This window comes from Diachasma alloeum, unplaced genomic scaffold (genome assembly GCF_001412515.2).
Source record: "Diachasma alloeum isolate Michigan unplaced genomic scaffold, Dall2.0 Dall_scaffold_00760, whole genome shotgun sequence".
Lineage (NCBI taxonomy): Eukaryota > Metazoa > Arthropoda > Insecta > Hymenoptera > Braconidae > Diachasma > Diachasma alloeum.
In genome coordinates this window covers 280,174-305,575 of record NW_021680890.1, presented here as the reverse complement: position 1 = coordinate 305,575, position 25,402 = coordinate 280,174, and the positions used below count along the sequence as shown (strand labels likewise).

At 40.7% G+C, this 25,402-nt stretch overlaps 5 protein-coding genes across 5 annotated transcripts; 3 read left to right on the top strand and 2 right to left on the bottom strand.

The window, feature by feature from the left end:
* Nucleotides 1-68: 68 nt before the first annotated feature.
* LOC107044614 (vigilin) lies at nucleotides 69-9,289 on the top strand. The gene is made up of 4 exons (XM_015266559.2): nucleotides 69-118; nucleotides 266-329; nucleotides 2,717-6,256; nucleotides 7,452-9,289. Exons 3-4 carry the CDS (start codon nucleotides 2,765-2,767, stop codon nucleotides 7,695-7,697), a joined length of 3,738 nt encoding a protein of 1,245 aa, XP_015122045.1. The 5' UTR covers nucleotides 69-118; nucleotides 266-329; nucleotides 2,717-2,764; the 3' UTR covers nucleotides 7,698-9,289.
* A 292-nt stretch (nucleotides 9,290-9,581) lies between these two features.
* Nucleotides 9,582-10,278, bottom strand: LOC107044558 (dual specificity protein phosphatase 19). The gene has a single exon (XM_015266482.2). The coding sequence runs from the start codon at nucleotides 10,251-10,253 to the stop codon at nucleotides 9,666-9,668; it is 588 nt and encodes a 195-aa protein (XP_015121968.1). The 5' UTR covers nucleotides 10,254-10,278; the 3' UTR covers nucleotides 9,582-9,665.
* Nucleotides 10,279-10,601: 323 nt separating this feature from the next.
* On the bottom strand, nucleotides 10,602-12,726 carry LOC107044557 (tRNA pseudouridine synthase-like 1). The gene is made up of 4 exons (XM_015266481.1): nucleotides 12,582-12,726; nucleotides 12,344-12,475; nucleotides 11,598-11,879; nucleotides 10,602-11,093 (listed from the first exon to the last, which is right to left on the bottom strand). The coding sequence occupies exons 1-4, from the start codon at nucleotides 12,626-12,628 to the stop codon at nucleotides 10,613-10,615; spliced, it is 942 nt and encodes a 313-aa protein (XP_015121967.1). The 5' UTR covers nucleotides 12,629-12,726; the 3' UTR covers nucleotides 10,602-10,612.
* A 578-nt stretch (nucleotides 12,727-13,304) lies between these two features.
* On the top strand, nucleotides 13,305-21,751 carry LOC107044539. Its single transcript, XM_015266455.1, has 10 exons — nucleotides 13,305-13,771; nucleotides 14,407-14,826; nucleotides 14,905-15,133; nucleotides 15,375-15,600; nucleotides 15,701-15,953; nucleotides 16,759-17,178; nucleotides 17,255-17,674; nucleotides 20,810-21,038; nucleotides 21,143-21,368; nucleotides 21,469-21,751. Exons 1-10 carry the CDS (start codon nucleotides 13,364-13,366, stop codon nucleotides 21,749-21,751), a joined length of 3,114 nt encoding a protein of 1,037 aa, XP_015121941.1. The 5' UTR covers nucleotides 13,305-13,363.
* A 515-nt stretch (nucleotides 21,752-22,266) lies between these two features.
* On the top strand, nucleotides 22,267-25,401 carry LOC107044578 (UDP-glucuronosyltransferase 1-9). The gene is made up of 5 exons (XM_015266510.1): nucleotides 22,267-22,893; nucleotides 23,482-23,901; nucleotides 24,223-24,451; nucleotides 24,717-24,942; nucleotides 25,043-25,401. Exons 1-5 carry the CDS (start codon nucleotides 22,486-22,488, stop codon nucleotides 25,326-25,328), a joined length of 1,569 nt encoding a protein of 522 aa, XP_015121996.1. The 5' UTR covers nucleotides 22,267-22,485; the 3' UTR covers nucleotides 25,329-25,401.
* Nucleotide 25,402: the final 1 nt, after the last annotated feature.

Sequence of the window (25,402 nt, the reverse complement as noted above, 5' to 3'; positions counted from 1 at the left end):
CCGCCCCGAAAAAAATCTCAAAACCCCCGAAAAACCCGACGAAAAAAAAACTTCTCTCCACTGCAGCAGTGGCGCTCGTCTCACTGTGCTCCTCGTCTCATTTCACTTTGCGTTACCGGTAAGGAAAGTCGTCTTTCTCCCCCATCTCCCCCGACTCCCGTCTCCGCAAAAAAATCCTAATTCAATTAACGATCCCGAAAAGCCCCGTAACCCGTGCAAATCACTCCTGCGAGAGTCTAAAAACCCGAAAACATTTTAATTCCAGGATTCAACAGTAAGCTGGCGACGTAATAAGTCATTATTCGACCGGACTTCTCAAATACGGTAGAGTAAGTACAATTTTTTTTTCATTAAAACAATTAGCCGTCAGTAATCCCCGTGTCAGTGCGACAATTTCCACCCGGGGGAGAATTTTTTTCTCGTTAATTATCGGTCATACCACGTCCCCGATTACGTAGACAAGAAGGTCGTGTCGATGGGAAGAGGTTACCGTTCTCGTGACGTGTCAAAGCCCCGAGAGATGTGAAGGAAGGGAAAAATTCTCCACCATTCCATATGGTCGTTACATCCGTGGCCCTCCAATCACTGCATTTTCACGCATTTTATTTTCCACTTCCCCGATTCAGGCTCGAGGGATAGCACTAAAAATCCGAATTCATATTCACGAATTTTAGGAATTTTCAGTCACTTTAATTTTTCCCGTTCGCGAGGAGTTATCACTGGGGGAAGATAGTGGCATTTGGGTTGAATCCAGTTTTTTTTCGGGTTTATACTCTATCTCGTGGACTTTGGAGTGGAGTTTTGGAGATTTGGGTGTGACGAGATTTCTTTATTCTTCAGGGGTTTCGCTGTTTTTTTCCGGGGGCGAGGCGGGTCGATTTTAATTTTTTCAGTTGGGGTTTTGGGGAGTATCTCGGTATTGAAGGGAGATGGCGAAATTTTTGTGGAAACACTTTTTACAGAGCGGAATGAGAGCTACGAAAAAGGTCTTTATAAAAATTTCGCTATGGCCCTTAGATTTTGAGATATCCTGAAAAAACCTAAAAGTGAAATGACAGATGAACATTTATCGTTTTTATTTCGCCTCCAGTTTTTGCTGTTTCATTTCGAAATTTGTGTTTAGCTCTCGTCGAAAATTCAGGCTCATTGCTTTTCTCACTTTATATTAAATTACAATTAGAAAACAAACTCAAACTGCCTTTCTTCATCGTCACGTCTAGATCAATTCACGTGCCTCACTAAAAAGAAAAACAACGTCTGAAAAAACAGATTTAATTTTCCTGTCCCTAAACATGAATTATAAATTCGAAATGCGTTCCAAAGCAATTATGACAACTGAGTCAATATTTTCCATGCACCCCTTATCGCCTTCAAAACACATCGAGCCCTAAGCAACATCCTGTTAATTACTCTTTCACTCTGACTCGATAAATAACAATAGATGTCGAAAAAAATTAATCCCGAGAAAATTAAAAAATATAGGGGAGGTTGGGGTAAAACGGACACTTGACTTTTTTTTAAATGTTAATGAGGGGTTGAAATGTTGATAAAACTTAATAATTTTTTTTCAATACAAAGAACAACTCTTTCCCTTTGTGACGAGCCTAAACTGAGCTCAATTGATCAATTTGTTTCTGAGTTATGAATAATTTTAAAAAAGTCTAAAGTCTCCGTTTTACCCCACCCTCCTCTATATATCCGCTTGGAAATCAAAGTCACATCCCCAGAAGCTGATAATAATAACACATAAAAGGTGGTTAAATACATCAAGCAGAAACTGAAGATTCAATTTATCTTTATCTTCATCTTTATTGGAAAAAGACTAAGACAAAAACCCTTGGGAGCCATAAGACAATACATTAGATTACAAAAAATGTTTTACGTTTTTAAAAGCCAATTTAGAAGATTGTAAGGATGTAAGAGGCAAACAATCATATTCACAATTTTTTTCAAATGCAAATAAATTTGTTCGTGACTTAAAAACACGTGGACATCCCCAGATTCACCAAAAGTAAATCTTCCGATGAGGAATGCACAGAATTATTACTTCTTCAAATATCCGTTGTTTATAAATAAATAATTGAAATTGTTTAAACTTTCGGAAACCTTATTTTTTCACACATTCAAGCGATTCCTAATAAAATTCTGAATATGAATAAATTTATTGTTTATAAATGATAAACAATCATGATGATCGAAACAAGAACAAAGATAATTGAAATGATTTATAGAGAATTCTCTCAATTTTCAAAAATTACAGTTTTTTAATTATTTCATCAATCTCCCTCCAGAAGTAAACTTTCTAATTTTGTTTAGATTTTTAAAATGTTTTTTAACGGTTCAATATCGACATTCAAATGCAGACCTGCAAAGTTTAAATAATGAAATAATTGTAAAATTCCGGAAGCTTGTGTCAAATGGGGCTCAAATCATTGTATCTCAGAAAATGATGAACGAATTTTCTGTTACCCTTCCAATTAAGCTATCATTTTCATCTCATTCACTTGTGGTACACTTTTTGGAAATTTTTATCGAATTTCATAACCACTGAAACTTCAAGGAATTTCGTCATTGAAAACTCATAATTTCGTGGAATGTATAGAAACAATTCGCATAGAAATATCCGAATATCATCTGCGGAAATCTATAGAATTTATCCATCTAATTGCCCGCGCCCCCCGTCTCCGAATTGAAAGTAGATGAAAAAAACTTTCAGTGCTACTGTAAAGACTCGGCACGATCCAGGACACTCTCAACCTAAAGGATGCAGCAGCAGCAATCAGCAATGGAGGAGGGAACGGCGTACGAGCCCCCCACCTACGACGAGACCTTCCCCGAGCTCCCGGGTTCCGGGAGTAACTCAATAACCCCCACCCCCCTGCCAAAAATGAACGACCGCATGCGAGTGGGTTCGTCCCACGTGACGCAAGTCTTTCACGTGCCCATGGAGGAGCGTAAATTCGATCACAGCAATAAATTCGGCGAGGGTGAGTCGATGCGGACATGTCAAGCGATAATGAAGGAGACCCACACGCACATTGAGATGTCATCCTCGAAGAATCAAGTCCTGACATTCGTTCTGACGGGCAAGCAGAACGAGGTGATGGACGCGAGAAGAAGAATCCTGGCGACCTTCCAGACGCAGACGAACAAGCAGATAACCATTCCGAAGGAGCACCACCGCTGGATCCTGGGGAAACAGCGACAGCGTCTGAACGATCTCGAGAAGACGACAGCCACCAAGATAAACGTACCCTCGGTGGACGTTCAAAGCGACATAATAATGATCACAGGAACAAAGGAGGGAATCGAGAAGGCAGAGCACGAGATGCGCGTCATCTCGGACGAGCAGTCGCGCAAGGCCTTCGAGCGTGTGATAGTTCCGAAGATCTACCATCCATTCATCCGCGGTGCACACGATGAGAATCTCACCTCGATGATCTCCGAAACAGGCGCCCGGATAAACATTCCACCCCCATCCGTTCAGAACGACGAAATCACAATAGCCGGCGAGAAGGATGGCGTTAACAATGCTAAAAGAATGATCGAGGAGATCTACAAAGACATGGAGAAACGCTGCAGCTCGGTGTCGGTTGAAGTCCCCAAGTCCCAGCACAAGTTCGTGATAGGGCCCAGGAACAGTACAATAGCCGAGATTCTGCAATTGACTGGGGTTTCCGTGGAGATGCCACCGGCGGACTCGCCAACGGGAACAATAACCCTCAGGGGCCCCCAGGAGAAGCTCGGCCAGGCCCTTGACAAGGTCTACGAGAAAGCTAACTCGGTGCGCACTGTGACCATCGAGGCCCCATCCTGGATTCACAAGTACATAATCGGTCGCAAAGGGGCCAACATCAACAAAATCACGCAGGATCTTCCGAAAGTCAACATCAGCTTCACCACCAATGTCGACAAGATAAAGATCGAGGGGCCCCCTGAGGACGTGGAGAAGGCGCGGGAGCATGTCGAGTCCCATGTACAGGATCTCATAAACAAGCTGACTTTCGTTGAACTCAAAGTTGACCCCAGATACTTCAAGCACATAATAGGAAAGAGCGGTGCCAATGTCAATCGTCTGAAGGAGGAGACCGATGTGGTCATCAATATCTTCGAGGCCGACGGCCAGAACATGATCAGGATCGAGGGAAAGGAGTCGGGTGTGCGGGAGGCCGAGACCCAGCTGACGGAGATGGTGAAGAAACTGGAGAACGAAAAGGAGAAGGACGTGATCATTGATCACCGCCATTACGCCAGCATAATCGGCAACAAGGGCTTCAACATCAAGGAGATCCGAGACAAGTTCAATTACGTTCAGATAACGATTCCAGGGCCCGAGGAGAAGGGCGACATTGTGAAAATACGAGGGCCCAAGTTGGACGTCGACAGATGCCACAAGTACCTCATGAAGCTTGTCAAGGAACTCGACGAGAACTCCTACGTTGTGGAGGTGCCGATCTTCAAGCAGCTCCACAAATTCGTGATCGGTAAGGGGGGCGCCAACCTGCGAAGGATCCGCGAGGAAACCCAGACGAAGATAGACTTCCCCTCGGAGGTGGACGACAACGACGTCATCACGATAACCGGTAAGAAGGAGAACGTTGAGATCGCCCGCGACCTCATCCAGAAGATCCAAAACGAGTTGTCGAACGTCGTGGAGGAGGAGGTGACCATATCCCCGAAGTACTACAACTCCCTGATAGGCACCGGTGGCAAGCTTATCCACTCCATCATGGAGGACTGTGGGGGTGTGACCATCAAGTTCCCCCCGGCGGAGAGCAAGAGTGACAAAGTAACGATCAGAGGTCCCAAGGACGACGTTGAGAAGGCGAAGCAACAGCTCCTCGAGCAGATTCACGAGAAGCAGCTGTCGAGTTTCTCAGACGTCGTGAGGGCGAATCCGGTCTACCACAAGTTCATCATCGGCCGCCAGGGGGCGAACATCAAGCGAATACGCGAGTCCACGGGGGCGAGGGTCATATTCCCGACTGAAAAGGACGAGGACAAGGAGAGCATAACGATCATCGGGAAGAAGGACGCGGTGGAGAAGGCCAAGGAGGAGCTGGAGGCCACCATCAGGGAGATCGACAACATCGTTGAGGACGAGATGCAGATCGATCCCAAACATCATCGGCACTTCGTCGCGCGGAGGGGAGGGGTGTTGTACAGAATCGCCGAGGACTGTGGGGGTGTGCAGATATCATTCCCGAGGGCGGGGGTCGACTCCGATCGGGTCATCCTCAAGGGCGCCAAGGAGTGCATTGAAGCCGCTAAGCAAAGGATGCGGGAGATCGTGCAGGAGTTGGAGTCCATGATCACTATTGAGTGCATCATTCCTCAGGTGCATCACAGGACTGTCATGGGGGCCAAGGGCTGCAAGGTCCAGACGATCACCTCCGAGTTCGATGTGCAGATCAAGTTCCCGGAGAGGGAACCTCTTCACAAGGAGGAACACGAGGAGCATCAGGTTAACGGGGAGGGGGGCGAGAACGGGGAAGTCAAGGAGACGCCACCCTGCGATATTATTAGGATTACAGGACAGCCGGAGAATGTTGAGAACGCCAAGAAGGCACTGCTAGATCTCGTTCCCATCACCGTTGAAGTCCCCGTGCCGTTCGATCTTCACAGGTTGATCATCGGAAAGTCCGGCAGAGACGTCAGGGTCTTGATGTCCAGGTACGATGTGCATATCATCCTTTCGCCTGCCGAGGAAAAGTTGGACTTCATCAAGATCATCGGCGCACCTGCAAACGTCCAGGAAGCTAAGGAGGCCATCTTGGAGAGGGTCAATGATCTCGAAGCGAAGAAGCAGGAGAGGGTGCTCAAGTCGTATGAAGTCAAGATTGAGATCGATCCGGAGTACCATCCGAAGATCATCGGCCGTGGGGGCGCTGTCATCAAGAGAATCAGAACCGATCATGATGTGCAGGTGAACTTCCCCAGGAAGGGAGATCCTGACGAGCACATCATCACGATCACTGGGTTTGAGAAGAATGCGCACGAGGCCAAGGACGAGATCATGAAGATCGTTAATGCTTTGAATGAACTTAATAAGGAGGAGATTCGTATCGACTCTGCTGTGCACTCGAGGCTCATTGGGGCACGGGGGAAGAATATCAAGAGGATCATGGATGAGTACAAGGTGGAGATCAAATTCCCGAGGAGGAATGATGAGGATCTGGATCTTGTGACCATCATCGGGCCCGAGGAGAATGTCGTCGAGGCAAAGGAGCATTTGCTCAATCTTGAACATGAATATGTGAGTATTTCTTGGTTATCTTTGAGGGCAGGTGCATTGTATGCATTCATTCTTTTTTCTTCAATTCATTTTTTTATCATCATTTCAATATTTCATTGGAAGAAACAAATATCAAACCAAGGGGTATATCCATGCGGAGATTTGAACCCACAACCTTTAAATTACCAACTTGATGCTTGGGTGTAAAAAAATGACTGGAATGCGAGGAAAACTTTGCGTCATGCATTCTCAGACAAAAGTGGATGAAAAAATCTGGAGGTTAGCTTGAAAAATTTGTTCATTTCTTAGAACTTGATGAAGCGAGTAGCATGCGATCTGAAGAGGGTAAATAATTTTCCGAAATGTTAAAAAATACGAGGTGGTTGACTGGTGTAGACGCCACCATCTTGCAGTACCCCCTCCCTCTACCGCAAGGCGGTTTAAAGATGGCGGCCCCCCACCTCGTATTTTCAAACATTTCTTACAAGTATTTATGAACTATTTGAAAATGAACAATTTTTTCAAATTCATTGTTTGAAATCCTGTTCGATTTCGAGAAGAATTCCGGACCTTTTCAACTTGTTGCCTGGGGTATTCAAAAACCCTCGCGGAGTACCAATTTCACCCGAGAGGTCTCAATCCGCCTTCCGAATTTCAGAAAATTATTTTTAAACATTTATCAAACATAAATCAGTGTGAATAATTATCTAGCAAATTATCGTGTAAATCAGCTTATGTTGAATTCACCCTTAATTAATCAATTAGTCGAGTTATCGAAAATCAGAATTCTTCTTTTGTTTACTGAGTTTTTTATCAATGGAAATTCAACAGCAAGTCAACACCGTGTTGGCAAGTATTCACCAAAGACAGTTTTATTTTGTTAGACAATCACCGTGAGTTACTGTGATATACGAAGTGCACCTAATTTTGTCTGTGCATAAATTAACTTTCAGGTCTAATTATCGGCTTTTCCATTGTCCAGACAAACTCATCCTGAAAATCATCGAACCTCAACATATTTTTAACATCGATTTTTTCGATTTTTTCATCCTCCTTCTGTTGAGCATCCACGAGACAAAGTTTTTAGGGCGTTTCAGTAGTTTTTTTTCTACTCCTGAGGTCCCTTAAAAGGAAAATCTGCGCAAAATCTCCAAAAAGAGCCTCATGACCCTTGCGGCATCATTAAAATATGCAATCAAATTTTTTCCACCAACAGCTTCAAGACATTGAGGAATGGCAAATCCGCCAATCCCTCACACGCACCAACAAACGCGAGTCCGAGCGTCCGCGTGGCAGCGAGTCAGACTCTGGTTTCGTAGTCAAGGGTGCACCCTGGGAGCAGAACGCCCCCCCGAAGAGTGCCCCGGACACAGCGAGTGTAGCTGACTTCCCGACCTTCGTCGGTCACGACTCCAACCAAGTCCCAGTCTCCGCACCCGAGGGCCCCTGGGGCAAACGTTAAGCCTCTGAAAAAAAAGGTAAAAACTTTCCTCTAACGAAGCGAAAAAATCGAGTGAGAAATTGGCATTCTTTCCTCGATTTTTTCAACAAAAGCAAAGAAAAAAATGGGAATTCTTCCATTTTTTTTTAAAATCATGATATACCCTCCCCCATCCATTGCTGAACGCTGCTGCACATCTGAATTAATGACCCTGGCCACTCAAATTGGACATCGAATGATTTTTGCTATAGAAATGCCAAACAATCTCGTTTATTTACTCTCCAATTGAAATTTGATAATTCTCAATGAGTTTTCTCTCGTGTTCATGTATCTGTAGTCGAAATCCATTTTACAACTCAAGTATTTTTTTTACACTGACTTGAGATTATTATCGAGGAATGGGTTTTCTCTACAGATATATCGTACTTAAGACTGTGGCTTCGACGTCGAAATGACATCCCTCGTGCAATTGTACATTTCCTCTATGTTGAAATTTACTTTTCCTCGAACAACGAATTCTTTTTTTGTACATAAAATTGCATTTTTCGTTCTCATTCTCGTAGAGTGATTTATTCTCTTGGTTATCGAGGGCCTTTTGTATTTATTGATAAAAAAAAAACGTGAGATTTTCGTCCCGTTGTGACTATTCTATTCATGTGCACCAGAAGAACATTTTTTTTTATTCAATCACATGAAAAAAACAGCCACAAGATGCATCAAAAACAACTAATAGTACTGATTAAATCGCATACGTCTACATGAGGCCAACTAGTTGATAAAATATTATGACTAAAAAAGAGAAAAAATAAGTGAAAGAGAATGACAAAAAATGAATAAAAATAATGATCTACTTATTCTGTTAAAAAGTGCCTTGTCTATTTTCTTCGGGGACAGCTCATTTTTTCAATTGTTGGAGGAATGTGAATATTAGTAATTATGTATATGGATATATTATATAATTGATTATATAAATGAATATTCACGTGTACTAAGTAACGAATAGAGACTAATAGCGATAGAAAATGCGAAAAGTAATAAAAAAAAAACAACGTATAAAGCTCTTCAAGTAGCCAATATATGCCGAATATTATGAATGAGAAATTAATGAATATAATGAATAATATAAGTTTTATTAATCATGAGAGATTGTGTACGTGTGTATGTGAAAATGATTGTGTAACGATAGAATTTCCCTCGAAGGGATGAAAATTGATAAATTAAATTTTCCATCGAGACGATGGTGTTAACGATGTTAAGGCATTTTCTAGATTTTCAGCCAATTTTTATAAGCCTAATGAAACGACCTACGTTCCACCATCACTGGGTAAATTAAGTGATCGATTAATCAATTGTTTGATTGATACAGATGATTAATGAAATTATTTGCTGATATCAAATGTGCATGACACCGGGAGATGAAATTTTATCAATTTTTTAAGTAATTTCGGATAGAATTGTAATTATTATACATAATATACATATTATGATGTAATGGTGGAATCATTGTGAGCTGGCAATTATCGTATGGAATTAATTGATTAATGAGAAATACTGTAATATTAGGGTAATGCCAATATGAGTAAATAAATCAATGAACTGTTGTTAAACGATTATGAACGATTGTTCCATTCATTTTATTTGCCCCTTTTTTTCCATAATTTTCAGATGATTTTTAGTGAATTATGATTTCAATATTTCATTGAAAGAAACAAATGTCAAATCAGGGGCAATGGCCACAAGGGGATTTTTCAGATTTTTCCATCCCCTTTTGGCTGAGAATTCATGTCGCAAAGTTTTCTCCGCATTTCAGTAGATTTTTTTTTTTCAAAATTAAATTATGAATCTATCAAGAACAAAAAAGGGGGAAAAGTAGCAAAAATATTTCACAAAAAAAAACATTCCTTCAAAAAAATTGATTATTTATTATTCTACTACAAAAATCGGCAATTGTCTATTTCATAATACATATTATATATCTCATGACTGTTTTCACAATGTCCTCATTCCTTTTTTGGTCTCAAGTTCTTTCAACTGCTTGACAAAACCCTCATTGGGTCTCACACAGGGTCTCGCTCTTTTAACTTTATCAAACGCCTCCTGAAAGCTCAAGTTCACCTCCCTCATGAGGTAAGCAATCACAACTGTGGGGGACCTAGAGACCCCTGCGTTGCAGTGCACAAGAATATTCTCATCTCGATGATTCCTGATCACTTTGAGACACTCAACGAGGGCGTCCGCTATTCTGAACTCGGGGATGTCTAGTATCTCGACGAAAGAATAGGAAATCGAGGGGAATTTGACGTCTGGCTCGATGCCGAGACTCAGAATGCTCTTGATATCGTTTTCTTTTAGGATTTCCAGGGAAAATACTGGGTCTTGGGAGCTCAGGAACACCCCAGGGGCGACTTTAACGACCTGGAGGTCTGGTTTGTCATCGACAACGAAGGAAAACCCTTCACCTAGCTTCTCCGCAGTCTCTCCTTGCATTTGGAATTTTTCACCTAAATAATTTGTTAGAATCGTTTTTGTTGGCTTGAGGGACTTCTTACGATTTTTTATCTGACTTGAGAAATCCATTTTATTCGTTCGAACAACTTTTACTTCTTGAGGTTTTTTATGCTGATATTATTTTCATCGACATTACTAATATTAATCTATGATTAATTATGTTTCGATGTTGGAGAAATTTATATGAACGATTCAACGAAATTTTCATTTGTCTGTCGTTTCGGCTATTCAATCCTTAAATACAAGAAAAGAATTTTTAAATAGAATAACCATGACGATGTGATAGCACTCCTGCAATCTCGAACAAAATATTTATCATTTCACTCGATTCTCCTTCGACTTTAAGAAAAAACTAGAAATAAATTCTCCTAAATTCTCAAAAGGACGAGGACAAAACGTTCTCGATTCCCCTATAAAAAAATCACCATTCACATTATTGCAGACAGCATCTTCTTCTTGGGCTCCTCTGGAGTCCCTTCATGATGAATAAGGTACTTATTCTGCATCTCCTCCTCGTCATAATTAACGGATTTGAGATAGAGTCCCTGAGGGGGTGCTATCTGAATCGAAGACAGCCAGTTCTGATTGTTGGGCACCTGCAGCATGAACTTTACCTCTCGTTCCGTGAGGGTCCCAGAGGCTATTCCAATGAGGGAGCCGACGATCCTCCGAACTTGGTTGTAGAGAAACGCTCTGGCTGCCACGTTTATCTGCCAGAAAGTGAATCCCTCAGACAGGGGATCGAGGGGCATGAGGGAGGGGACCTCCTCGAGGCTCAGGGATGATAGCGACCTGACGTAGTTTATCTCGCGGTTCGTGCGGTTCTTCGCTGCGAATGTCTCGAAGTTTTTTTTACCCAGAAATAGGGGAATTGCTCGTCTCAAGGCATCTATGTCGATATCCTCCCCCCTAGAAGTTGATATTATTACCAATTTCGAATTTTTTTTTTCTTCAAACACCTCAATCGTTTTCATGTAATTTTTCTCATCCCCCAATTTTAATTTGATAAACATGATTTAATAAATATCCACGTGCTCTTCAATATCAACTGTCACTCGTTGACATGTCAAAATACCACTAAAAATTCAATTTACAAACGGTTATGCAAGTCCCAGTTGTCATCAGGGATGGGCAATAATATTAGATTTTGACAATATTAAAAAGGGATTATCTCCAGGGATCCTCATCAATATTAAATTTCTGTAATATTACAAGGATTTGACCCTTACATTATTGAAGATTTAAAATATGTTGATTCAATTTTTTCAAATAATTTAATATTAATAATCTAATTTTATACGAATAATTATATATTTAAAATTTGTTAATATAAAACTGTAAATTTAGAATGAATAGAACAGTACTGCATTCGATTATTAATTCCAGAAAAAGAATTGAAAGAAATTGTCTCACCGAACATGCCAGGACCTCCCCAATTCAGCAATTGGTATCCTATGCTCCGTATTCTTCTTGGCAACCCCAAAACGATAAAAATATTCCCTAGACTTGGCTGACTTCCTCGCGTGAAAATCATCAGTAACAGGTAAAATCTTCGCCAATCGAATCTCGTGGCCACACTTCGCGAAATACAAATTAGATCGTCGGATTATTGGGTCTGTGTCGTAGATGATGCCTTCTGGATGCTCGAGGTCCACGTGAACAGTGGTACAGAGGGCGTGAACCCCAGCGTCAGTTCTAAAAACATCTTCGATGATTCAATGTTTTTGGGGCAATCCTCCATCGTCAGATTTTTTCATCACACATTTTGGGAATTATCTCGGGGACCAGTGGGTTTAGGAGAAAATTTCATAATATATTTTTTGTAGACAATTAAATTTCCCACAAAAAATTTTGTGGGACTTTTTCTCGTAAAACTACTCGTTATCGAGATATTTCAAGAATTAACAAGGTGGGAAAAAGGAATTTGATGTAGAAGAAGAATAAAGTAAAACAATTTTTCTTAAATTCTCAATATCTTTCGATCAAATCATGCAATTTTTATAAGTCGAGGCTCATTTTAAAATCTGAAAAACTGTCTTCAAAATAAAAAAATTGCAAAATTTCAATCTGCGAATCGCGAGTTATTAAAGCCTAAAACCGTTAATTTTATTTTTTCTTTCAGAAATTATCATTTTCCTTTGAAAAAAATGATTATTCACCTGCTTGATGTATATATCACTGGTTTTATAATACTCCTAGGCATGACAGTCGTATACAAACACGTTTCCAAAGCCCCTTGGATGGTGTCAATGTCCATAAGCCTCTCGCATCCAATTTGTTTAGCTGCACCCCTAAACAATTAAAAAAAATCCTCACCAAAAATACCTTCAAAATATCAAACAATTTCCATCGACTCTGTCTTCTAACTTTTCACCAATAAAAAGTGATCATAAGTACCTGTAGCGGCTGCCTATGTACGCCAAATATATCAAGTACCGAACCATAATTTGTTATTCACAACATTAAACATAAATCAAGTCTTCAAATTGAAAAAATTAAAAAATTGGACTGGAGTATTTTGTGAATTCGATCGTCACACGTGGGGAACATAACCTCACATTAAAATATGAAAAATTTGTAGACGTGAAGGTAATTTACCGACAAATTTAAATAATTCAGTATTATGAACTTTGCATTTAATTTGGTTTTAATTCCGCATTATTTGTAATTTTATGTTGATTCAATGTCAGAGAATGGTTATAATGTAAATTTATCAATCATAATTAATTGTAATTGTATGTAAAATGTGAGTCATCGAATTGAAAATTGCGAATTAAATGTTATCTCTGAATTATCAGTTACTTTTTTTTGCACTTGATATTGTTTCAGAAGAGGATGAAAGGCGAATGAAACCTCCGGCAAATTTGTCAGTGGTTATTTCGTATACCTCGGGAATAATGAATTTGGGGGAAATTGTCGGTGGAAACATTGTCAATGGATAAATTGTCGTCGGTTATTTTGTGGCATAAATTTTGTCCGCGGATCAAAAGTTACGGAACCACTGACATTGCACAGATTTGGCAAGACAGAGATAACGTAATATCTCTTGATAATTTCCAATCCAAACAGATATGAGCCCGCAAGTGTTTACTCGAGTTGGAACATCCACCCAGAAAAGTCTTTACATAATCTCCACATTAAAATTTTTCCTTTTTGCCTGAAGTAAAAACACTTGGGAAATGTCATTCATAAGATTGCTCTCCCTGATCGCGTCGATATTAATTATTCACAATGAAACCGTTAGTGCATTGAGAGTCCTCGCGATATACCCTTTCGCCGGCAAGAGTCATTCCATCGGAGCCGAGCACCTGCTCAAGGAAATGACGCGCAGGGGTCACAGTGTCGACGTCGTCTCCCATTTTCCCCAGAAAGAGCCCATACCTAATTATCGTGACATCAGCCTCCGAGGATCACTGCCAATATTCGCGAATAATGTTACGTACGACATGATCACAGAATACAGTATCATGCAGCCGAGGGAGTTTGTTGAATTAGCAGGGATCAGTGTGTGTGAACTACTGGGTCTTCCTGTTCTTCAAGAGCTGATGGAGAAGCCCAAGGGAACTTACGACGTTATAATCGTTCATGTAATTATCACGATTATTGAGAACATTTTTTTGTAACGAAGCTACTTATATTTATTTGGCATTTGCTAGGGCCTCTAAACATGAGAAATGTCTCTAAAGATGACATCAGTCTGTTTTCAATTGAAAAGGAGAGTTGTGACAACATTGTCTAGGAGGACAATGGGGTCTAGGAGTCTCCCCTGGTTCAAAACCATCTTTAGAGGCATCAGCACGCCATTTCTCGACACGCTCTTTCATTTGAGCAAAAAAACATTCATATCTTGTCTGACATCGCTGCTACAAACTCGGGTCTACAACTCCGGCTTTCAGTTGAAGGCCCCAAATGAAAGAGCGGGTCGAGAAATAGCGTGCAGAAGTTTTAAGAACTTTAAAGATGACAAAAACCAGGGTAGAAAATCATAGTTTGTAGCAGAGATGTCAGACTACATGTGAATGTTTTTTTCGGCTCAAATGAAAGAGCGAGTCTCAAAATGGCGTGCAATTAATCAATTTTACAAAAGAGGGGAAGAGGATAAATTAAACCATTCGATTCCGTAACAATATATAAGATATGCAAGTTTAAGATGGAAATAATCCTAAGTCAACCATGGTGAAACAGATCGCTAACAATAAACGTAACATTCTTCTTTCTGTAGTTATTCGCTGCTCACTGTTACATCGGATTCGGTCAGAAGTTGAATGCTCCAGTGGTCGGGGTCGTAACATCCAGATTGCAGGACTGGTTGTTCGACCCTTTCGCGAATCCTCTGAATCCGTCATACATACCGAGCTTTTTCTCAACGTTCACGCAACACATGACCTTCTGGGAGCGATTGCAGAATACATTGATTACTGATAGCACTCGTCATCAATTCAGATATTGGTTGGAGGCCGAGAGTCTTCAGGTGGAGAAATATTTTGGCAGGAGGATTTCATCGCTCTATGAGCTGTACAAGGATGTGTCCTTAGTTCTCGTTAATGAGCACTTCAGTTCGAATGACATCAAGCCTGCGACACCAGACATCATCGACGTTGGTGGACTGCATATTTATGATAATACTCAGCAGTTAACGCCTGTGAGTGAATCGCAGGAGAATTTTTTCTCTTTCTCAGAATGAGAATTTCAATTTATTGCATTAGGTAATGAATTTTAGGAGTTACAAGATTGGTTGGACGGGAGTACCGAGGGCTGTGTATCTTTCACGTTCGGATCGAACGTGATCATCGAATCCTTTCCCAAGGAATTATTGAAAGCATTTTATCAGTCCTTCAAGAGAATCGCACCAGTACGAGTGCTGATGAAAGGTGATCCCAAAGCTCTTGTCAAAGATTTGCCGAAAAATGTCAAGATATTACCGTGGATTCCGCAGATAGCTGTGCTGAGTGAGTTCACGAGTCATTCTCATTGTCTCTTTTTATCATTTTACGTATTTAGACCCCCATGACTCTTATTTTAAACCCTATGACACTTAATTTTCTAGTCTTAATTTCAAGTACCAAATTTTTATCATCAGAAGTCGATTTGACTTTTCTTCTTTCGCTTATTGTGAGCTTATCGAATTTTTAAATATTTAGTTCTATATAAATTTAACAAATTATCATGAGCCAATGGTATATGCTCCAGAACATAAGAACGTCAAGGCATTCATAACTCACGGCGGCCTCCTGGGAACTCAGGAAGCTATTGCTCACAAAGTTCCAATGATCGGTATTCCTCTTTTCGGTGATCAATATACAAATATGCAAAACTATGCAAATAGAGGAATCGCCGTGGTTCTGGACGTGAAAACCCTCAACGAGAATTCACTCACTAATGCGATTAATACCGTTCTGAAGGATCCAACTTACAGGTTCGTCCAATTAAAATTGATAGAATTGATTTTATCATCCGAATGAAAGAATTCGCTGATGAATCGTTATTGTTCGAACCAAAATTCCATGTAATTACAGGAAAAATATTGCGAAAATGTCGGCCCTCTTCTGGGATCGCCCGATGAGTCCTGTGGACACGGCCATTTACTGGATTGAATACGCAGCGACACATGGGCCCGTCTTGAAATCACCAGCAACTGAGTTATCCTGGTGGAAATTCTACTCGTTAGATGTTTATGGTTTCATGTTAATGTGTATTCTCACAATTATCTACACAATCATCAAACTGATCACGCTGCTGTGCAGGTGCAGTCGCACACAGAGAAAAAAAGTCGATTAGCTTTAGAAAAAAAATGTTTGAAATTGATGATCAAAAGTGAGATTTATTTTAAATTAACCCCCCTCCTCACATCTGAAACTCCTGATATTTGGGCACCCCTCCCTATGTATGGAGCACTTACGCCCTTTAAACACCTCGGCCGCAATTTTTTAGTTCAATCTGAAAATTTTCTAAAATTAAGAAAAATCAGCATTGGTTTTAGAAAATATTTGTTCTTAAAAACAATTCCCAAATTCGTTATTTTATATGGTCCCACCAATGATGAAGCTTAAGAACAGGAGATTCTAAATTCTAGAAACTAGTTTCTGAAGCTAATCCACTTGTTTTATCTGTGTAGAACTCAGCCGAAAAGGGTCTCCAGAGCCAAGAAACACAAATAAATAATTTTCATGTCATTCATGTAGATTTTCAATTCACATGAGGACAAATAAAAAATATCAAATCGTTTTCATTTGCGCATTTTTTTTAAAAACCAGGATCATGGGACATCTCGTAAGTGTGAAGGTACAATTCTTCATTCGAACTTTCCTCATCTGCATAAACCGTGTTCAGACATTCTCCTATCACATTACACCATGTACATGTATATATCCATATATATACTCAATATCTTATCGCCAACTCCGCTGAGATAACATGATTGATCCTCTCCGCTCGTTATTTGGCCAAAATTTCAGATTCTCGTGTGGAGAATTCCCATTTAACACATCAAACCGTGCAGCATTCACAAAGTGTCATTCAAGTTTAAGCAGTCATATTGAACAGTGATTACGCAATTGAATAATTTCAAATCTCTCATCGCGACAAAATGTCATTAATAAAATTACTCCCCCTATTTGCATCACTGTTGATTATTCAGAATGAAAATGCAAGTGCACTGAGAGTTCTTGGAATTTTTCCATTCCCTGGCAGGAGCCATACGATTGATGTCGAACATTTGCTCAAAGAAATGTCCCGCAGGGGTCACACTGTTGACCTCATCTCCCATTTTCCTCAGAAGAAGGCGTTACCGAATTATCGTGACATCAGTCTCCGAGGATCACTTCCAATGATCGCGAATAACGTGACATTTGGGAAATTTAAGACTTTCAATTCAATCGGGCTGGAGCGATTCATAAAAGTTACAGGGACTGATGTGTGTGATTTACTGGATCTTCCCGTTCTTCAGAAGTTGATGGAGACACCCAAGGGGACTTACGACGTCATCATTGTTGAAGTAATTATCGCAGTTCTGATTTCATCAAACTAATGCGCATTTATCTTCGTCCCTGTAATTTGTTGATATTTTCTAGTTGTTTGTCTCCCACTGTTACATTGGATTCGGGCAGAAATTGAAAGCTCCAGTGGTGGGGTTCGTAACGACCAAATTAGCGGATTGGCTCTTTGCCCCCTTCGCGATTCCGCTGAATCCGTCATACATGCCGAGCATGCACTCGGGTTTAAATCAACGAATGACCTTCTGGGAGAGATTGCAAAATACGTTGCTGATTGATAGTATTTGTATTCAATTTGATCATTACTTGAAGGCCCAGGTTCCTCAGGTAGAGAAGTATTTTGGCAGGAGAATTTCATCGATCGATGAGTTGTATAATGATGTCTCCTTAGTTCTCGTTAATGAGTACTTCAGTACGAATGATATCAAACCCGCGACGCCAGACATTATCGACGTCGGTGGACTACATATTTATGATGATCCTCAGCAATTGACGCCTGTATGTGGATCACAGAAGAATTTCTTCACTTATTCAAATTGACAATTTCAATTTATTGTATTTGGTAATGAATTTTACCGGCGATGGTGGCCGAAGTGGTTAAATCGCTCGGCCGGACGGCGGGACCCGTGAGGCGCGGGTTCGAGTCCGGCTCTGGGCAATCGGGATTTTTAATCTTTCGGAAATCGTCAATCGGAAATCGTAAAGATGGCATTGAACCAGGGGAGACTCCTGGACTCCAATGTTCTATACATACTCCTAGACCCCATTGTCCTCCTAGACACTGCTTTTCAGTTGAAAACAGACATCATCTTTAGAGACATTTGTCATGTTTAGAGGTATCAGCACACCATTTCTCGAGCCGCTCTTTAATTTGAGCCCAAAAAAACATTCATATCTTGTCTGACATCGCTGCTACAAACTCGGGCCTACAACTCGGGCCTTCAATTAAAGGCCCGAGTTGTAGGCCCGAGTTTGTAGCAGCGATGTCAGACAAGATATGAATGTTTTTTTGGGCTCAAATGAAAGAGCGGCTCGAGAAATGGCGTGCTAGGGCCTCTAAACATGACAAATGTCTCTAAAGATGATGTCTGTTTTCAACTGAAAAGCAGTGTCTAGGAGGACAATGCGGTCTAGGAGTATGTATAGAACATTGGAGTCTAGGAGTCTCCCCTGGTTCAAAGCCATCTTTAAAGGCATCTGCACGCCATTTCTCGATCCGCTCTTTCATTTGAGCCCAAAAAAACAGTCATATCTTGTCTGACATCTGTGCTACAAACTCGGGTCTACAACTCGGGTCTTCAATTAAAGGCCCGAGTTGTAGGCCCGAGTTTGTAGCAGCGATGTCAGACAAGATATGAATGTTTTTTTGGGCTCAAATGAAAGAGCGGCTCGAGAAATGGCGTGCTAGGGCCTCTAAACATGACAAATGTCTCTAAAGATGATGTCTGTTTTCAACTGAAAAGCAGTGTCTAGGAGGACAATGCGGTCTAGGAGTATGTATAGAACATTGGAGTCTAGGAGTCTCCCCTGGTTCAAAGCCATCTTTAAAGGCATCTGCACGCCATTTCTCGATCCGCTCTTTCATTTGAGCCCAAAAAAACAGTCATATCTTGTCTGACATCTGTGCTACAAACTCGGGTCTACAACTCGGGTCTTCAATTAAAGGCCCGAGTTGTAGGCCCGAGTTTGTAGCAGCGATGTCAGACAAGATATGAATGTTTTTTTGGGCTCAAATGAAAGAGCGGCTCGAGAAATGGCGTGCTAGGGCCTCTAAACATGACAAATGTCTCTAAAGATGATGTCTGTTTTCAACTGAAAAGCAGTGTCTAGGAGGACAATGCGGTCTAGGAGTATGTATAGAACATTGGAGTCTAGGAGTCTCCCCTGGTTCAAAGCCATCTTTAAAGGCATCTGCACGCCATTTCTCGATCCGCTCTTTCATTTGAGCCCAAAAAAACAGTCATATCTTGTCTGACATCTGTGCTACAAACTCGGGTCTACAACTCGGGTCTTCAATTAAAGGCCCGAGTTGTAGGCCCGAGTTTGTAGCAGCGATGTCAGACAAGATATGAATGTTTTTTTGGGCTCAAATGAAAGAGCGGCTCGAGAAATGGCGTGCTAGGGCCTCTAAACATGACAAATGTCTCTAAAGATGATGTCTGTTTTCAACTGAAAAGCAGTGTCTAGGAGGACAATGCGGTCTAGGAGTATGTATAGAACATTGGAGTCTAGGAGTCTCCCCTGGTTCAAAGCCATCTTTAAAGGCATCTGCACGCCATTTCTCGATCCGCTCTTTCATTTGAGCCCAAAAAAACAGTCATATCTTGTCTGACATCTGTGCTACAAACTCGGGTCTACAACTCGGGTCTTCAATTAAAGGCCCGAGTTGTAGGCCCGAGTTTGTAGCAGCGATGTCAGACAAGATATGAATGTTTTTTTGGGCTCAAATGAAAGAGCGGATCGAGAAATGGCGTGCTGATGCCTCTAAAGATGGCTTTGAACCAGGGGAGACTCCTAGACTCCAATGTTCTATACATACTCCTAGACCCCATTGTCCTCCTAGACACTGCTTTTCAGTTGAAAACAGACATCATCTTTAGAGACATTTGTCATATTTAGAGGCCCTAGCACGCCATTTCTCGAGTTGCTTATTGATAGTATTTGTATTCAATTTGATCATTACTTGAAGGCCCAGGTTCCTCAGGTAGAGAAGTATTTTGGCAGGAGAATTTCATCGATCGATGAGTTGTATAATGATGTCTCCTTAGTTCTCGTTAATGAGTACTTCAGTACGAATGATATCAAACCCGCGACGCCAGACATTATCGACGTCGGTGGACTACATATTTATGATGATCCTCAGCAATTGACGCCTGTATGTGGATCACAGAAGAATTTCTTCACTTATTCAAATTGACAATTTCAATTTATTGTATTTGGTAATGAATTTTACCGGCGATGGTGGCCGAAGTGGTTAAATCGCTCGGCCGGACGGCGGGACCCGTGAGGCGCGGGTTCGAGTCCGGCTCTGGGCAATCGGGATTTTTAATCTTTCGGAAATCGTCGAACGGAAGTCTAGACACCGAGAATCATCGGAGACGTGTTAGGAAAACATTCTCCCATGAAGCTCGGTCGATGGACGCCCGTGTCGATCAAGGTATTCCACGGTTTCCCTTGGTCACCAGGAGAGTGTACGCGGGGTACAGCTCCTGGAGTACAATGCGACACGGTTGGAGAGGAAATCGACTCATGAAACCGCAAATATGTAAAAACTCGAATAGGTTGTATTGGGACGCTATTTCCCGATGGTGGCGTGGTGATCGCCCTCATAACATGGACGACCCATGGTTTACCCGTTTAAATTTTTTCAAACCCTCACATTGTAGCTGAGAGTAGTACTTCCTCTTCGTCTCATTCACTTCTGCATTGTTTTTTATTGTTGTACTCAAAGCTCCGATGTTGTCATATTTTAGAAAGACTTGAGGATTTGTAAAGTAATTGATTGAAGCACCAACGCTAAACCATCGGACGGCCATTTTTCTTAGTGCAGGCGATACCCATACCCGACATCGCAGCGATTTATAGCGTCCCCAATATGGCAAGGAAAATAAATGAAATGGTAATGAATTTTAGGAGGTACAAGATTGGTTGGATGAGAGTACTGAGGGCTGTGTATATTTTACATTCGGCTCCACTGTGAACCTCGAATCCTTCCCCAAGGAATTATTAAACCCATTCTATCAGTCCTTCGAGAGGATTGCACCAGTACGAGTGCTGATGAGAGGTGATCCCAAATTTCATCTCAAAGATTTGCCGAAAAATGTCAAAATATTACCGTGGATTCCGCAGATAGCTGTGCTGAGTGAGTTCACGGGTCATTCTCATCGTCTCTTCTCATAGAAGTCGTAAATATTTCGGTCAATATAAATTTCGCAAATTAACATGAACCAATGATATATCCTCCAGAACATAAGAAGGTCAAGGCATTCATAACTCACGGCGGCCTCCTGGGAACTCAGGAAGCTATTGCTCACAAAGTTCCAATGATCGGTATTCCTCTTTTCGCTGATCAACATAATAATATGCGAAACTATGAAAACCGGGGAATTGCAGTGGTTTTGGACCTGAAAACCCTCAACGAGAATTCACTCACTAATGCGATTAATACTGTCCTGAAGGATCCAACTTACAGGTTCGTGCAATTAAAATTGAGAGAATTGATTGTATCATCCGAATGACAGAATTCGCTGATGAATCGTTATTATTCGAACCAAAATTCCATGTAATTACAGGAAAAATATTGCGAAAATATCGGCCCTCTTCTGGGATCGCCCGATGAGTCCTGTGGACACGGCCATTTACTGGATTGAATACGCAGCGAGACATGGGCCAGTCTTGAAATCACCAGCGACTGAGTTATCCTGGTGGAAACTCAACTTATTAGATGTTTATGGCTTCATGTTAATGTGTGTTCTCGCAATTATCTACACAATCATCAAACTGATCACACTGCTGTGCAGGTGTGCTAGTGGAACTCATTCGAAAAATGTCTCGAAGGCCAAGAAACACAGATGAATCATTTTCATGTCATTTATGTAAATCTCGAATTTTCATCAGAATGAATGAAATATTACATTGACAACTTGTTACAAAGATGTGAGCTTTTATTCAATCCCTGCATCAATTCAGGAGTGAAGCGGTAAAGTGACTTAAGTCGATTTAGGCCTCAGCTTTATTTTTAGAAATATCTCTGAATCTAACGGAGATAAAGAAATTTTCGTAATAAAATTTTTCGTAGAGGTAATTGAATTGTGCTATCTCCTTTAGATTCCGCGATGTTCATTGAAAACTGGCCGATGCTCACAAGCGACTTAAATCGTTTTATCACTTCGCTACTGAATTACCCCAATGTGTGGTACTCTGTATCTCTTGAGAATGAGTGAGCTTCACACTACTTCATCTTAGTCCCCTCTGATTGCCATCTCTTGTGACGTGGCGCTGCAACACCCGTACATGCTTCTTATCGTAACCGCCGTCTTATAATCTTTCAGGAATTATTTATTAAGAATCCAATGAAGTGGTAAGAATTGGGTATAAAATATCATTAGTGGTAGTTCCGGAGAACACTTGTTGGCGCACAGCAGGCATCGTTAGGGGGCTAATTCCCTCAGCTTGAGTTATTAATTTTGTTATTTCGTTGCAATCAAAGTCAAGTGGTAGCACAGTCAAGTGGTAGTAGTCATAACGACAAGTTATTGCGTAATTTTTCGGCTTCACTTCAGTGTTAATTGACATATAAACCTTGGAGAATGTCATTGATAAAATTGCTTTTCCTATTCACGTTAATATTACTTATTCATAATGAAAACACAAGTGCATTGAAAATCCTTGCGATTTTTCCATTCGCTGGCAAGAGCCATTTTATCGGAGGCGAGCATCTGCTCAAGAAATTGACACGCAGGGGTCACAGTGTTGACGTGGTCTCCCATTTTCCTCAGAAAGACGCGATACCGAATTATCGTGACATCAGTATCCGAGGCTCGTCTCCCATTATTGCGAATAATGTGACATTTGACAATTTTTCGAAATTTAATTCTGTCCAGCACAAGAATTTTGTGGAAGCCGCGGGGACTGATGTGTGTGATTTACTGGGTTTTCATGTTCTTCAGGAGCTGATGGAGACACCCAAGGGGACTTATGACGTTATCATTGTTGAAGTAATTGTCATTATTTTTTTTCTGAAATTAGTCTGTAAAACAGAATTTTACAGCCAATTCAATTCTAAAGTGAGGGGATTTTTTAAAGAATGCCTCTGGATTTTTTTGCAGAGCGAAATGACTTGTACGAAAATTTTGATTATTCATCGAGATGATGGGCATGAATGCATTCATCTTCATTCACGTATTTCCTAATATTAAACTGGGGAGCTACAGCTGCTTGCTCCGTTCGCCAACACCCATATGACCCTCATGTGACCCCATGACCCTTCATTTCGAGTATCAAATTTTCATCATCACTTATTATAACCCTTTTGACCCTTCATTTCTGACACTTAATTTTAGAGTCTTAATTTCGAGTACCAAATTTTCAGTCGATTTAGATTTTTACAATATTGAGAGAAAAAATTTTTTTTCTGCTTCAATATTTTACGCATATCCATGAATTACCTAACAGATGGCTGAAGGTCATTGTGAGTGATGGAGATTATTTTGATGAATAAATGTAGTTGACTTTTTTCGAAAATCAAATTTGAATTTTCTAGGAAGTATCCTTAAACATATTTGCACACCTAATATAATTTGCAGTTCTTTGCTGCTCATTGTTACATCGCATTCGGTCAGAAGCTGAATGCTCCTGTAGTGGGATTCGGAACGTCCAAATTGCAGGATTGGTTATTCGGCCATTTTGGGAATCCCCTTAATCCGTCGTATATGCCGAGTTACTTTTCAACGTTCGCTCAACGGATGACATTTTGGGAGAGATTGCAGAATACGTTGCTGATTAGTAGTGTTTGTATTCAATTTGATCATTACTTGAAGACCCAGATTTCTCAGGTAGAGAAACATTTTGGCAGGAGAATTTCATCGATCGATGAATTATTTAATGATGTATCCTTAGTTCTCGTTAACGAGCACTTCAGTACGAATGATATCAAGCCGGCGACGCCAGACATTATCGATGTCGGTGGACTACATATATATGATAATACTCAGCGATTGGCGCCTGTAAGTGGGTTACAGGAGAATTTCATTTCTCTTTCAAATGAAGAATTTCAATTCAGTAGCGAAGTGGTGAACCGGTATAAGTCGATTTTGACAATTGGCCAGTTTTCAATAAATATCTCGGAATCTAAGGGAAATAGTGAAATTGTTATAATTTCCTTTTTTGTAGCTCTCAATTTGCTCTACAAAAAAGGTTGTGACAAAAATTTTCCTATTTCCCATAGATTTTGAGGTATTTATTGAAAACTGGGCAATAGTTAAAATCGACTTATACCGGTTTATCACTTCACTACTGAATTTATCATATTTGGTAATGTATTTTAGGAGGTACAAAATTGGTTGGATGAGAGTATCGAGGGCTGCGTATATTTTACATTCGGCTCCACCGTGAATATCGAATCCTTTCCCAAGGATTTATTAAAAGCATTCTATCAGTCTTTCGAGAAGATTGCACCAGTACGAGTGCTGATGAGAGGTGATCCCAAAGCTCATCTCAAAGATTTGCCGGAAAATGTCATGATATTACCGTGGATTTCACAGATAGCTGTACTGAGTAAGTTCACGAGTCATTCTCATCGTCTCTTCTCGATTATAGATTGAGATTTAGAAGAGCGAGGGGAGCGAGTAGAGGGCGACACCATAGAGTCGAGACAGAAGTGTGAGGAATTGTCGAGACCAAAGAGCTGTATTATTTTTTATTCATTCATATTCGGAATAACTCATTTAAATTTATTTGATCGAGTTGGGATTATTGAGAGAGCCTTGATTAACCGAGGGGGTTAATTAACATTTTTTCTATCAAATGATATATGTTCCAGAACATAAGAACGTCAAGGCATTCATAACTCACGGCGGCCTCCTGGGAACTCAGGAAGCTATCGCTCACAAAGTTCCAATGATCGGTATTCCTTTTTTTGGTGATCAACATACGAATATGCGAAACTACGAAAACCGAGGAATCGCCGTGATTCTGGACGTGAAAACCCTCAACGAGAATTCCCTCACTAATGCGATTAATACTGTCCTGAAGGATCCAACTTATAGGTTTGTGCAATTAAAATTGATAGGATTGATTGTATCATCCGAATGAAAGAATTCGCTGATGAATCGCTGTTATTGGAACCAAAATTTCATGTAATTACAGGAAAAATATTGCGAAAATGTCGGCCCTCTTCTGGGATCGCCCGATGAGTCCTGTGGACACGGCCATTTACTGGATTGAATACGCAGCGAGACATGGGCCAGTCTTGAAATCACCAGCGACTGAGTTATCCTGGTGGAAACTCTACTTGTTGGATGTTTATGGTTTCATGTTAATGTGTATTCTCGCAATTATCTTCACAATCATCAAACTGATCACACTGCTGTGCAGGTGCGCTAGTGGAACTCGTCCGAAAAATAAGGTCTCGAGAGCCAATAAAAACAAATGAGTAATTTTCATGTCGGCAGTGTAAATTTTCAATTCACATGAGAATGAATAAAACATATCAAATAATGTGTGAAG